The sequence below is a fragment of the Globicephala melas genome, chromosome 2 (genome assembly GCF_963455315.2).
Source record: "Globicephala melas chromosome 2, mGloMel1.2, whole genome shotgun sequence".
In the NCBI taxonomy this organism is placed as follows: domain Eukaryota; kingdom Metazoa; phylum Chordata; class Mammalia; order Artiodactyla; family Delphinidae; genus Globicephala; species Globicephala melas.
In genome coordinates this window covers 30,322,158-30,337,333 of record NC_083315.2, presented here as the reverse complement: position 1 = coordinate 30,337,333, position 15,176 = coordinate 30,322,158, and the positions used below count along the sequence as shown (strand labels likewise).

The 15,176-nt window shown below is 45.8% G+C and overlaps 1 protein-coding gene across 2 annotated transcripts in view; it reads left to right on the top strand.

Moving 5' to 3' along the window:
* The first annotated feature begins 2,978 nt into the window (after positions 1–2,978).
* TARS3 (threonyl-tRNA synthetase 3) overlaps positions 2,979–15,176 on the top strand; it is a 52,548-nt gene continuing 40,350 nt past the window's right edge. For both annotated transcript variants that reach the window (XR_009562812.1, XM_030878400.2), the window contains exons 1-4: positions 2,979–3,414; positions 4,368–4,433; positions 5,145–5,341; positions 11,884–12,007. Coding sequence is in view for 1 of the 2 variants with exons in the window: in XM_030878400.2 (XP_030734260.2) it covers positions 3,112–3,414; positions 4,368–4,433; positions 5,145–5,341; positions 11,884–12,007 (690 nt within the window). In the remaining variant the exon portion in view is untranslated. The remainder of the gene's footprint in view (positions 3,415–4,367; positions 4,434–5,144; positions 5,342–11,883; positions 12,008–15,176) is intronic.

Here is a 15,176-nt window from a genome sequence, read left to right as displayed (position 1 = left end):
TAAATCTAAGATCGGACACTATAAAACTCTTAGAGGGAAACATAGGGAAAACACTATTTGACATAAATCACAGCAAGATGTTTTTTGACCCACCTCCTAGAGTAATGAAAACAAACCCAAAAATAAACAAATGGGACCTAATGAAACTTAACAGCTTTTGCACATCAAAAGAAACCATAAACAAGACAAAAAGACAACCCACAGAATAGGAGAAAATATTGGTAAATGAAGCAACAGGCAAAGGATTAATCTCCAAAATATATGAACAGTTCATGTAGCTCAATATCAAAAAAAACAAACAACCCAATCAAAAAATGGGTGGAAGACCTAAGTAGAAATTTCAGCAAAGAAGACATACAGATGGCCAAGAGGCACATGAAAAGATGCTCAATAGCACTAATTATTAGTGAAATGCAAATCAAAACTACAATGAGGTACCACCTCACACTGGTCAGAATGGCTATCATCAGAAAATCTACAAACAGTAAATGCTGAAGAGGGTGCGGAGAAAAGGGAACCCTCTTGCACTGTTGGTGGGAATGTAAATTGATATAGCCACTATGGAGAACAGTATGGAGGTTCCTTAAAAAACTAAAAACTGAACTACCATATGACTCAGCAATCCTACTACTGGGCATATACCCTGAGAAAACCATAATTCAAAAAGACACATGTACCCCAATGTTCATTGCAGCACTATTTACAATAGCCAGGACATGGAAACAACCTAAATGTCCACTGGCAGATGAATGGATAAAGAAGATGTAGTACATATATATAATAGAATATTACTCCACCATAGAAAGAAATGAAATTGCGTCATTTGCAGAGATGTAGATGGACCTAGAATCTGTCATACAGAGTGAAGTACGTCAGAAAGAGAAAAGCAAATATTGTGTATTAATGCATATATGTGGAATCTAGAAAAATGGTACAGATGAACCTATTTGCAGGGCAGGAATAGAGATGTAGACGTAGAGAATGGACGTGTGGACACGGGAGGAAGGGGAGGGTGGGATGAATTGGGAGATTAGGTTTGACATAAATACACTACCATGTGTAAAATAGATAGCTAGTGGGAACCTGCTGTATAGCACAGGGATCTCAGCTTGGTGCTCTGTGATGGCCTAGTTGCATGGGATGGGGTGGGGAGGGAGGTCCAAGAGGGAGGGGATGTGCATATGCGTATGGCTGATTCACTTTGCTGTACGGCAGAAACTAACACAACATTGTAAAACGATTATACTCCAATAAAAATAATGAAAAATAAGGAGAAAGAAAGAAGGGGGGGGAGGTAGAGAGGGAGGTGGAAGGAAGTAAGGAAAGAAGGAGAGAAAGAAAGAATTGATATACCCAACAACATGGGTAAATCTCAAAATTACTATGCTGAGCGTAAGAAGCCGAATAAAAGGAGTACATACCATATGATTCCATTTATAGAAAACTACAGAAAATGTAAACTAACCTATAGTGACAGAAAGCAGATCAGTCGTTTCCTGGGGGTTGGCGATGGGGCCTAAGAGAGACAAATTACAAAGGCCACGGCATCTGACAGTGCGTAGGTCACGCCAGAACGGGAGGAGCAGAAATCAGATGGGGGGAAGTGGGGAAGAGAATGGGAAGGCTGTGGAGCCTGTGAGTCTGTGTAATTCCGTCCAGAAGCTGATCAGGGGAGGGAATAACAAAGACGCACTGGTATTAGTGTCATACTTATGGAACCTCCTTCTGGGAGCTGTGTGTGACTCCAATCAGCTCGCCCCCTCACCTCCTACAGAGGCATTCATCCACCTCTCCTCCTTCCTAACACCTGCCAACCTTTCTTTTCCAGAGCATCTGCTCCCTTCCCAACTGCACCAGTCCAAACGAAGCTCTCCCATTTTGGAACCACGATGACATTCATGGCCTGCATCTCACCAGGCTACCTGTTCAGTTAAACTTCACCGCGGTCGAAAGGCAGCCTAGTGCTGAGCACGTAAACATGCCTCGGATGGTCGAAGCTTGAAACTCAGATGTGCCATGCAGAGGTGGTGTGACCTTGAACACTTAGCCTCTCTGTGTTTCAGTTTCTCCATCTATAAACGGCTATAACAATAGTGTCTCTCGCTGTAAGTGTTAAAGGAGTTAATATCTGTGTAAAGAATTTAGAACAAGGTTTGCCACATTCTAAGCCCTAAGAATGTTAATAAAAACCAACTTGTGTTCCTACTACGGGAAGGTGTGTGCTTATGGTTATAAGGGATACAAAGACCTATGTGGCATTTGTCCTACCCTCGAGGAACTAGCAATTTCTTGCCATCAGATTTAAATTTTTGTAGCGATCTGCGTGCCCTGGTGCAGCAACCTTTGCATTTGGGCAGCCTTGGCATGAGTCCAAAGAAGGTCAATTCTCAGTGGCCACTTTTTAGAACCTGGTGGCAAGTTAAAAGAATGGTAACTTCCAGGATTCACGAGAGAGAAAACAGGAGCCATTCTGGGAAGGGAGATGGTTTTGGACAATATGCATTTTGGCAACCTACTCGTAGCTTTGAAGGCACAGTGAGCCTGTTTAGGGCCCACTCCACTCTCCAGGTCACTCTACCTGTCTTGGCCCCCAGCCCCGAAGCGTGTCCAATGTGGGTACACCAGCCCCGCCCCAACCCGTCTCCCCCGCCCAGTTCCTACAGCCCTGCCCCTGCAGTGCACAGCCAGCCTCACCCCTCTCCTTTGCCCCGCCCTCTACAGTTCCAATAGCCCAGCCTCTGCAGTGCACAGCCGGCCCCACCCCTCCCCATCGTCCCTCCCTACAGTTCCTATCGCTCAGTCTCTCCCCTTCACTCCGCCCCCTACAGTTCCTATAGCCCGCCCCTGCAGTGCAAGCCGGCCCCACCCCTCCCCATCACCCCGCCCCTAACAGTTCCTATAGCCCCACCCCATATCTCCGCCCTCCTCAGCTCCTATCTTCCCGCCCCTACACGGTACAGCTAGCCCCGCCCCGCCCCGTCACCCCGTTTCCCCCCACCCGCCCCGCTATTTATATAGCGTCGGGCCGCCGCCCGGACACCGCAGTGCGCCCCTTAGCTGGCGACTGTGTCCCACGGGCCGCTGGTACCTGTGTGAGGCGAGGCGGACGCTATGGCGGCCGAGGCCCTGGCGGCGGATGCCGTGGCGTCGCGCCTGGCGCGGCAGGAGGAGGACATCCGCTGGCTGTGGACGGAGGTCCACCGCCTGAGAGACGAGCAGCTGAACGCGCCCGACCGCTGCCAGGCCGAGGGGCCGTGCCTCACGCGCGAGGTGGCGCAGCTGCGGGCCGAGAACCGCGAGCTGCGCCACCGCCTGTACCGCCTGCGGCTGTGCCTCGCGGAGGAGCTGAGCCACCAGGCGCGGCGGGAGAGCACGCTGCGGCAGGAGGCCGGGCGCGAGGCTGCGGGCACTCAGGTACCGGGCTGGGGCCTGTCCGCAGGGCGTGGCGGAGCTCGTGCGCTGAGAGCCCTGGGGCGGCAGGTGCGCTGCGGGGGCGGGGGCGGGGGCGGGGCGGGGCCTGCCCTCCCGGCCCCCTGCCCCGCGCTCTCACTCGGGCCGGGAGCCCGCGACAGACTGGACACGCCGGGGCCGCTGCGTCTCCAGCGATCGCCAGGCTGACCTAACGCTGTAATGTCTCAACTCTTCCCGTAAATTGCTCGGCGCACATTTTCTTCAGTGGCAGAAATAGCATTTTCCTGTCTGAAAAAAATGCTGCAGTGTTTAAAATTCACACTTATTTTCTTGGGCAGGAAGACCAACAGCTCCATGTAGAAACATTTCCCTTTCCCCTGGTGAATGGCTGGTCTGAGCTGTTTATGACAGGCGGTTTGGGGTGTTTAGTTGTTGCCTTGTTTTGGAGGTATATCTTGAGATTTGCGTATTTAATATTGTCATTTAACAGTGTATTTTAATGTTTTGGTTCACTTACCTTCTAACGTAATGCATTTCTAAGTTCTGAAGGCCTTCTTAGACTGTGGGTGTTCTCAGTCCTTGTACCAGCGGACTGTGGTGCTCCTGGGCAACACCTTCTTGAAACAGTGCATTTAGAGTCTCTGGGAGCAGCTATGCAACCATTAATCCAGGGACATTATTTGTTTAAAATTTAGGGGGGGGAAACTTTAAAGAGCAAAATATATTAAGTGTACTTAGCAAGAATGTGAAAGTGCACATTCAGGAAGGACTGAACCCCAGAAAACGGCTTACCTGTTGAAGGTTGTAGGTAATGGTCAGGAGAGCCCCAGCCGTGAGCCTCTAAACATGGGACGCTTGCTGCCTGCTGGCCTGTCCCTCTCCTGCTTCGGGCTTCAGATATGTTGCTCTTTGTTGTCATTGGGATGAGTTGTTTATTATTTCCCTTTATTTCTCAGCCTCCTCCTAGTCAGAGCCAAGGAAAGGACATTAAAAAGAAGAAGGAAAGCGGGCCTGACAGTGAGGTAAGTCACTGCTGTGGAAATAATATAAAATACTACCTATAATTTAAATATGCTTATGTAGTTAATTGCCCAGGGGTTTTAATTAAAACAGTTGCTGTAAATTACGGCTTGGGCCACAGGAGTGTGTTTAAAATTTTGTTAGCCTTAGATACAAGATGTCTTAACTTAGAGGTGAGCCAGCCCCACAGCTGTAAAGGGCTCCTTAGTCTATTTAAGTTGAGAAAGCAGAGCTCTTCTTTTGTGTTAAGGAAACCGGCTTCTTTGCTTTTTAAATATAAATCATTAAAACAACCAGAATTGATCAGGCACATCAACATTTGGTAGGAGCAGAGGGATCTTGGCTTCAGGGATCCATCGGGTTGAGGAGTTCAGACAAACGGGAGAAACAACTAGAGAACAAAGTCAGATGGTGTATCAATAAAGGCTGAGTTGTGTGGCTCTGTGCACGAGCATGTTAAACCTATAGAGAAGGGCGATGCCAGTGGGTGTGGTAGTTGGAAGAGGAGGGCTTTGCGCAGGACCCTGAGAGCTAGGAGGGAGTTAGACCCTGGGAGGGGAGTCTCCAGGGGGTGAGAGTGAACGCAGAGTCATAGGGGCTTGTGGGGGCCGTGACCTGAGCGTGCTGAGAAGGGGTGGGGCTTATTTAGAGCTGAGCAGTTAGAAAAAAGTGGACTGTGTCTGTTAACCCTCCTGTATTCTAATGGTTTTCAGGTGAAGAATCCACCAAATTTTGTGAAGGAAAGATTGAAGCTTTTTGAAATACTGAAGAAAGATCATCAGCTCTTACTTGCCATTTATGGAAAAAAGGGGAATACAAGCAATGTGATCACAGTAAGAGTGGCTGATGGGAAAACAGTGGAAGGGGAAGCTTGGAAAACAACACCTTACCAAGTGGCTGCTGAAATTAGGTAAACCGTAGTGTGGAGCAGATGATCAGTACTAAGTGTTGGGCTAGAGCTTGGTGAAAATGTGTTCTTAGGGACTGCTAAGGTATTCTTTTCTTACTCAATTGAATAAATTAAATGTAATTAGGTAATTATTTACCTCTTGGCTTCTAAAGGGGCCATTTAATACGTAATTGAATATCAGAACACAATCTCCTTCTCTTTCAAGGGTCCAATTTTTAGAGTTCTAGTAAAAATATATAGTAGAGAAAAATGTGTAATCCTTGACAGGCGACATTACATTGACCCGGTTCATTATCAAGTTATTTCCATGAGATTTTACAGGTCTTTTGTTGGGCTTGACTCCAAGCCATTGTTCCACCAGTAAATAACTGTGGGTGGGTCTTTGAACCAATGTGGGCAGATCCCTCCAAGCCTGTTTTCTTAAATCTTAAGTGGAAATAATAATACTTTTATCGTTTACCTTACGAGATTGTAAAGATTAAATAAAATACTATATATGAGAGATACTCTGAAAATGAAAGCAACTCTAGAAATGTACAAAAAGGCCTATTAATTATAGATTGAAGATGTATGTGTTAGAGCTATGATCAGCCCTGGAAGCTTTGACCTTCCTAGAAATTAGATACTTCAGTGAAGTTGTGTTGTTTTGACTAATGTTAATTCCTGGCATTAAATAAAATTCTGTGGAAGCTATAGCTCAAAACTGCCATGTAAATAAACTTATTATTTAAAAAGCAAACTATTCAACAATTAAAATCTTCAGATTTCCTTTGAAAAATATGGTTAAGATTGTATTTTTCATCCTATTATATCATACACCCTAAAGGCCCGTCCCAGCCTGTTCCTGTGCTTTCCAGGAGAGAGGAATAGATGTGCTGGGAACGGGCTTTGAGGCAAAAATAAGTTTATGTTTCCTCGTGGAGAGTCATTTGCGTGTTGGTGGATTGAAGTCTGAGCCGTCCTGCACTGAAGAGACTGTCCAAGCTTGGGAAACAAGGTCATTTCATTATAGGACGTGTTCTCATTGTACAGTGACTTGCATTCCCACAGGTACTAGTTTAAAACCACCCTCGAGTTTTATGACAGAGGGGTTACAGGAGTGTCTAAAAAGTAAAATTGTCCAAAACTAAAGCATGGGCAAAGCTATATCAGGCAAACCTGATAAGAAGAAAGCAGTGGTCTTAATGTTACCGTCAGACAGCAGAATTTAGGGCTGTCTAAATCATTAGACAGAATCATTGAATGGGAGACTGAGGCTTATTTTTAAAATAGAAGAACAGTGTAATTCCCAATTTGTCACGCACTTTTATGAGTTATATAACGTAGCATCAAACCAGAAATACAAGATTATAGGAACTCAAGAGTGGCAGACTTTAACATGCCTTTCTCAGTTTTTGATCAAATAGCCCAAAATTAAGATTACATGGTCTGAATAACAACACTCTAAGGTAGGCTTCGTGGCTAGTCCCTGATCTCTGTGCTGTGGCCCAGATGGTGCCTCCTCTCTTGGCACCTGTGGTTGTGCTTTCGGTTCCTCAGAATCTTAATAAAATACAGAAACACACAGTTAGCATTCTGTGAGCAAAGTGAAATCCGTTGTGAACTCAGTAAGCATTAAATGACAACAAGACAAAACAAAGCTAGGAAATTAAAAAAACTTCAAAATACTCAGGTGAAAAGAAATAAAAACAAGTATTTTTGGAAATAAAAAGAGTAAAAAAGGAGTATTCTTAGAAAATACTTCTAATGAAGAGAATATATTTCAAAATCTATGTAATACATCTGAAGTGGTGATCAGGAACAGATTTATAGTGTTGAAGGCTTTTATTATTGAATAAAAAAAATGAAATGACTAAGAATTCAACTCAGGCAGTTAGAAAAAGAACAATTAAACTAGGAGGAAACTAAAAAAGTGAATTAGAGAAGAGTATTAACTGAGAAACTATTAAAATAAGTAAGGGTGCAGCAAGGTGTACAGTTATAAAAATAAAGTTAAAAATAATAGTTTTATTAAATTATACTGACTCTTCCCTTGGTTTACTGAGACTTGATTGCATGGATGATTTTCCCTGCTCTGAGGGAGTGTCGGGCCTTCCGAAGTGTAACATGTAAGGTACAAATCATTAAGGAAAAGATGGACAGAGTCAAAAACACTTAGGAAAAATGGCTATGTGTAAAAATGACGCATAAAAAGGAGGAAAAGATAATCTTAGAAATGCAAATTAAAGTAATTGTGTATTATCTATTGGTCTGTCAAAGATTTATGAATAATGGTTAATATTGATATGATTTTGGGGAAATGGCACTGCTGGAGGGTGGATGCAGAGGCGCAGTCTCTTTCTTAAATGTGCAAACCCCAACCCTTGGATCCAGTCATTCTATACATAGCCATTTATCCCAAGGAAATACCCCAGCAGAAAAATGAGCAAAGGACAGTTCATAGTAGTTCATTGAAGAGTAGTTCTTGGAATGTGGTCCCCAAACCAGCAGCATTAGCATCACCTGGGAACTTGATGGAAGAGCAGATTCTTGGGCCCCATCCCACACTTGCTGAATCAGTTAGTCATCTGTGTTTCCAGGAGCCCCCCAGGGGCTGCTGACTAAACTGCTGCAGGAAAGAGTCCCTAGAGATCATGGCTTAAATAAGGCAGATGCCACATTCTCCCCTGACAGACTCGTGGTGGTCAGACTGGTGGGCGTCTCTGGTCTAGGCAGTCCTTCATGGGCCCAAGATCCCTGCATCTTGTCGCTCTGCCGTCCCCTTAGGTAGGGTTTGTCCACATCTAGGGGTGGAGGCTGGGTCACACCCATGGACCTGCTTGCAGGCAGGGGAAGAGCGGCTGGAGAGCAAGGGTGCTTTGAGGCCAAGACCCTGGAGCAGCATGTTTTAATTCCCACCTACAGCCTGTTAGCTCACGCTTAGTCACACAGCCACGCCGCCTGTAAGAGAATGGAAACGTAGCTCCTGCTGGCTGGCCACGCGTCCAGCCCAGGCACTCTCACCACAGGAGAGAGGAAGGATGGTCTTGGGGACAGCGTCCGCCACGGCGTGCTGCTGGGACCTCCAGACACCTGTGAGCATCCGCCGTGCATCATCCCCCACACTCCCTCACTCTCCCGGTGAGACGACTCCAGCCCCTGGCAGTAGAAAGCCCAGGATTTTCAGGTGAAGCACACAACACCCCCATCGGCTGGCTGCTCGTGCTCTAGCAGCAAGTAAACTGATAGACGAGGCTGCCCATGCCACGTGTATATGGTGGTGGGATAAACACAATCACGATTAAAGTGTCATTTGGAAAAAAGAGGAGTGATGCGGCAGACAGTGGTATTCAGGAGCCCCCAGATCTTGTCTGCAGCCTGGCCGTGGGTGGGGCTCGGGTCAAACCATCTGGTCACCCTTTGTCCTCTGGGAGCAGCTCTCTTGTCCACCGCCCTCTGTCGGCCCTGATTTTGCAATTTGGAGGGCTTGTCGTTGTCCCTGGCCTTCACTTGCCGCATCTGAAGTGCGGGCAGTTGTTCATGGTGGAGGCCGCGGGGTTTGCTGGTGCGGCTCCTGCTGGTGCACATGTGGGGCTCAGGGCTCCTGAGGATCAGTGACAGGTACTTGTAAGCTGGGCTTGTAGTTTGTTTGGCAAAACAATTCCCTCAAGCAATTAACTAGAAGCTTCTAGTCAGTTTCCCGTGAAAGTAACCATACTGAAGATTTCTCCTAGACAGAGACTTCTCACCCTTTTACTCCCTGGCCTTTGTCCTTTGCTTGTTCCTCCCTCCCTCAGTTAAATGGGCCAAGATCAGACAAAACTGTAGGTTGCGGGCTCTGATCCTTGTAGCTGGACCAGCCTGTGTTGTCTGTCTCTGTGCGGCCTTTGAGAAGGGCTGTCAGTGTCTGTTCCTCCTGCTCTTTGGGACAGAAGATTGTTTTTGCATCTTGCACAGCCTCACACTTCTGAACTCCCATTCAGTTCGGCTTACAGGCCGCGTGCGGAGAGAGCCTCCCTCGCAAGGGGACAAATACCGTCTGAGCTTACCTTGGCCTGGTAGTATTTTGTTAAAAGCCACAAGAGTTACCCAGTGTATCCCAGCGTTTGCCTTTGTATAACCGTTTACTCATGTGCTACAGGCATCGTAAGCACATTATTTGCCTGCAAGTCTTAGGAGACACTTTGTTATGCTGTAACAGGGTTATTGGCTTTCCACGTCTGAGTACCTCTTTCTGTGTAACCCACCGCCCATCCGCTAAGCCAATGCCAGATGATTTGTTTTTGTTACTCACTTGCAGGCCCTTATTTCTGCGTTAGTTAAGGCACAGGCTAAGCTGCTGCAACAGGCCACAGAAAACTTAGTGCCTTAAATACGACTAGAGCCTCTCTGACAGCAGTCTGGGGGTGCAGGGTCCAGGTTGGCAGGCAGCGCTTCTCCATATGTTTATTTGGGGACCTAAATTCCTTCCATCTGGCTGTTGGGTGGTCTGGTACAGTGTTCCTTTGTCCGTATGGCCCAAAAGTCGTAGCATGTGTGCTCCATCTACAGAGGGCCGGATGGACAGGTGCCCTGCGTGGTGTTAAGGCTGAGATATGGCAGTGCTGGACACCGCTTCTGCCTCCACCTAAGCCACGTGGCTGCCTCCTGCTGCAAGGATGGCCAGGCACTGATTGTAGAGGACAGAGAGAATGGGCTTGAGGAGCCCTTAGCAGCCTGGCATGGCCAGCGAAGGTGAAGATAAAATTCTACTCCACTGATAACAATACTGAATGTGTATTAAGTTCTTATTATGAGTACACCTTATTTAATCCTTAGGATAAATATATGAGGAAGGTCCTGTAATTCCCATCTTGCTCACGAGGAAACCGAGGCTTAGAAAAGCTGAGTAAATTGTCCAGTGTTTAACCCCAGGTTGGCCTGACCCTAGAGTGTGTGCTGTTAACCACAGTGCTGTGCCCCTGCTCAAGTTACTCACAGAAATGCAAATGAAAACGTTACATTGTCAAGATGACACAATTTTGTACTCCTGAAGGTGAGAGCACAGAGAAAGGTATTTTGGGACCCTCTTCTGATAGGAAAATTTAGTAATATAGTCCAATTAAAGTCATTAAAAGTGCTTATCCCTTGACTCAGTAGTTTTACTTCTAGAATTTTTCCTGAGAAAATAATCAGGAACTGAGATGTATGTTCAAGAATGTCCATTGCAGCTTTATTTGTCATTGTCAAAATAAAACAAGAAAAACCAAAACCCACAAAGAAATAACCCAAATCCCAGCAATAGTGGGTTCATTAAGCAAATCTTAGTTCTACTGCAGCTGTCAAATAGCATGTTTTACAAGTCTGTTTGCTGTTGGGGAAAATGTCATGGTTTATTGTTAAGTTTAAAAAGTAGGTTATCATATAACATAAAGAGTAATACTATTAAAATTTTTACATTGGTGTATGTATTTATCCAAAAAAGTGGAAAGACGGACAGCAAATGTTAACAGTAATTTCTGAGTGACTGGATTGAGGGTGAATCTTTTTTTTGGCTGCACACGTGGGATCTTAGTTCCCCAACCAGGGATCGAACCTGTACCCCCCTGCGTTGGAAGCATGAAGTCATAACCACTAGACCGTCAGGGAAGTCCAGAGGGTGATTTTTTTTCTTTGTGCTTTTCTGTGCTTTCTAGGTCTCTTCTCTTAACATGTTATTTTTGTCAGTAATTTTCAAACAATAAATGTTAATGAAAAGACACACACACACACACACACACACACACACACACACACACACAAAGGAAAAGGATCAACACCTCAGTAGAAAATAGGCAAAGGACACGGACAGTTCATAAAAGTAAACTGGCCAGTAAACATTTATAATCCAATAAACCAAATTAAAACAACCATTTCCAACATCACATTGGCAACGTTTGAAAAAATCGGGGTGCGTGGAAGTGGTACATTCAAACAATATTTATCAGCAGTCCTTCAGAGGTACATGCTCTTTGACCTGACAGTTTTACTTCCAAAGGCCTATTCCCAGAAAAGTCACCAAAGAACAAAGCCGCCTGTGCACGGATGTCTGTGCAGTGTACGATCTGATAGCACACAACGACCTGGTGTGCAGGAGGAGGCTTCCTTAATCAGTGTGGTCCTTCCAGAATGTTCTGGGAGTCTGTCTGATGGCATGGTTGTGAAGAAAATTATGTAGGCAACTATGTTTTTTTATGATGGGGGTGTGTGCCTGTGTGTGTGTGGGGGGTGAGTGTGTGAAGGAGGGGCGGGTATAGATAAAGACTGGAAAAACATGTGCCAGAATGTTATATGAGTGGTGATATCTGGATGGTGAGATTTATGTGATTTTTATTTTATTCTGTGCATTCTCTGCTTTCTGAGTTTTTACAGTGAACGTATCTTATTACTTTTGTACTTAAAATAAGTGTTACAGAATTTTAAAAAAATCTATCCTATTAGTTTACATTTGTACTTTCCACTAAAGAAAGAAACCCTGGAAATCATTTCCATCTTTTGTTTTAGCCTGTGGTGCGTTAACGCCCACGTGACTGTTTTCTCACCAGTCAGGAGCTGGCAGAAAGCACAGTGATAGCCAAAGTGAATGGGGAGCTGTGGGACCTGGACCGTCCGCTGGAAGGGGACACCACCCTAGAGCTGCTCACGTTTGAGGACAAGGAAGCCCAAACTGTAAGTGTTTAAAGACCAACCCACCGTACTTCGGCTATTTATGTTGTCAGTTACATTATGTAATTATGACGCCACATACCGAAGTCAAGAATGATGGGTTTTGTGGCCTTCTAAGGTTTAAAATGCATTTGTTGGTGTTTAATAAATATAATATTAATAACACCATATTTAAAAGTGATTCAGAAAGAGCAGGTTTTAAATGAAATACATAGCTTATATGTATTATTTAGTTTTTCTCACTTAAGATCTAACCCAAACAGCTGTCACCTAACTATATGCCAGCTGTCACCCCAGAACTTGTGAACACGTATTGATTCCCTCAGTCAGCTGACCAGTATCTAAGCTGTTGGGTGCACATGCCAGACCTTGTGGGGCGGCAGAGGCTCCTGCTACAGAGAGTTCACTGGTGGGAGGGGTAGTGAGCAAGGGAATAAACGACTAGACACTTTCGGGTGGTGTCAGCCTCCAGAGAAGCAAGTAGGAGCAGCCATGGTAGCTGGCCCGGCAGTTAGTTTTAGCCCTCTCCTGAGGGCGGAATCCCGCCGAGACCTGAGCACTTTCCCACACTAGCTGGCTCTTGGTTGACCTGCAGACACTGTTCTCTAACAGATTCTTTAACAGTGGGCTGCTGCAGGCTTTCAGACTGTCAGGTGTTTGGTTGGGGGGCCGGGGGAGCTACCAAACTTAATGTTCCATGGAGGGGTCGACCTCTTTGGAGTTCTTTCCCCCTGTGTTTAGTGACATCATGAAAGAGAAAACTTATTTATCATATTATCTTGGGGAATGTTTCTGGAGTGTCTCATCAGCCCGCCCCTCTGCCTACCCTGATACTAACATGGCACCTGGTGTCACATTGCATGGCTTCCGAAATACTTGTGGTTGTTTATGAAAATGAGAATGTTCCGTGCCAGGCACCAGCCCCAGCCCCTTGTGTACATTATCTCCCTGAGTCTGCACTTACCTTTTCACACAGGTACCGTGTTAATAGTACACAGGCTCAGGATGCTTCAGTAACTTTTCCAAGCCCTCAATGCTTCTTTTAGTGTAATTTAGTAACAGAGAGGTTTTTTTTTGTTCTTGGATTTTATTTTCCTGTTACTATGAACATATTAAGATTTTGAGCATAAACCCATTTATGAATACTTAATGCATATCCATGAAAAAGAAATCCTAGAAAAGCAAATCTAGAAAACTCAGATCTACAAGATGATAAAATTAATGATTTTGTAAAGCATTTTTTACTTTACAGAAAAATCCGTCTCCTTTGTATAGCAAACTCTTAAACTTCTATTTTAAAAGATGCTTCTATTTACAAGACTATTTAGTGCATGATGTAACATAGGAAAGTAAATAGTCCTCACCCTCTAGGTAAATTCATGTTGAAAGTGACAGCAAGAATGTTCATGTAAAGTTGATAAGTACGCACACCAGAAACAAGGAGCATTTTATAAAATGGTAGAGCTTTCAAGTCTAAAATATATCTAATAGATATTTCCTTTTGCAAGCATGCTGTCCAGCAGGAGAATGTATGTGGGTATTCGTTCTGCTCTAAATCTTTGCGGAAGTCCCAGGAGCAGTCAGCGATGTGCTGCTGGGACCTCATGCTCAGGAAGCATAGGTACTTATCTGAGGTGTAAACAAGGTACTTATCTGAGGTGTAAACAAAACCAGATATATGTAAGAACCCAAGCTGCTAGTTCTGTGATGCCCTATGTTTTAAATGTAAATTCAATCATTTCTTTTCTGCTTAAAACCTTTTAATACATCCCACTGCATTAGAATAAAGCTCAAATCCCTCTCCAAGGCCTGCATGGTCGCTGGCCTGTTCTTACCTGTCACCCTTCCACAAGCTGCTTTGTGGTACATCCCCCCAACCCTAACCATGCTGTGAATACAGGGCGTCTGCCGTGATTCTTAATTACAGCACCCTGTTCATCTTCTTTTTTTTTTTTTTTTTTTGCGGTATGTGGGCCTCTCACTGTTGTGGCCTCTCCCGTTGCGGAGCACAGGCTCCGGACGCGCAGGCTCAGCGTCCATGGCTCACAGGCCCAGCCGCTCCACGGCATGTGGGATCTTCCCAGACCGGGGCACGAACCCGTGTCCCCTGCATCGGCAGGCAGACTCTCAACCACTGCGCCACCAGAGAAGCCCTCATCTTCTTTTAAATACGCTTCTTGTCTTGCGATGATGCACTTAGAGGTGTGTTGCCTGCCCTCTCCCCACTAGGCTGCAAACTGCCTGAGGCCAGTGGCTCGCATTTCTTTCTCTCCTGTGTCTCCAGCACCTAACACAGTGTTTGGCTCAGGCGATTTCCAGGTGTGCACAATGCACCAAAGGAGGTACTTGGGCTGACGCTGGCAGCCAGCCTGCCATCCTGTACCATCCCAAGCAGAGGGTTCTGCCTCTAGGCCTGGCGCCGCAGGTCGGGATTGCACGGAGCCTGCTCAGCCAGCTAACTCCCTCTACTCCGGTTTATTATCTCAGACAGCTTTCTAATTGCAATTTGTTTCCTATGTAACTGAGGAAAGTGCTGCCAGAGGACTCGATTGTCTTGTTCCTTTGGCATCTATATTTATTGATATTTGGTGACTGGTTAGTTTTAATGTATCCATAAACCGTTGATTCCTTGGTAATTCAAAACCCAATCAACTTTCTGAACTTGTAGAGCTAATGACTGGCCCTTGGACTGCAGTGAATTAACAAATGTACACCCTGCCCAGGGGACCCCGGCAGCCAGCAGACAGTCCTCAGTGACCCCTCTGTCTTGAGTTATCTTTCAGACTTCCACAGCCACGTGCTATTCAGCGCGTGAAGACTGCTGTGTAGACGCAGAATCTTGTTAACGTGAGTGATGTCATGAGCAGCCGCTGTGGCCTCGAATCTGATTCAGAGAGGCTGCCTGGAGGAGGAGGAAAGGGGCCCATGCCCAGCACTCCCTGGCGTTCCTCTGCGCTGGGCCTGGACCGGCTCTGGGCGGCTGCTCTGCTTGGTGGTCAAGGCACAGAAGGAAGTGGTTTAGGAGCTGGGCTTCAGTGCCACACAGAGCAGCAGCTGCACGTTAGAACCAAGCAGCCGGCTGCCAGGGATTCCAGACAGGGCTCAGGAAGCGTCTCTCGTCAGCAGTCGCCAGAGATTGATGCTGCCTTGTGTCCCAGTGTCTGTCCCCTTA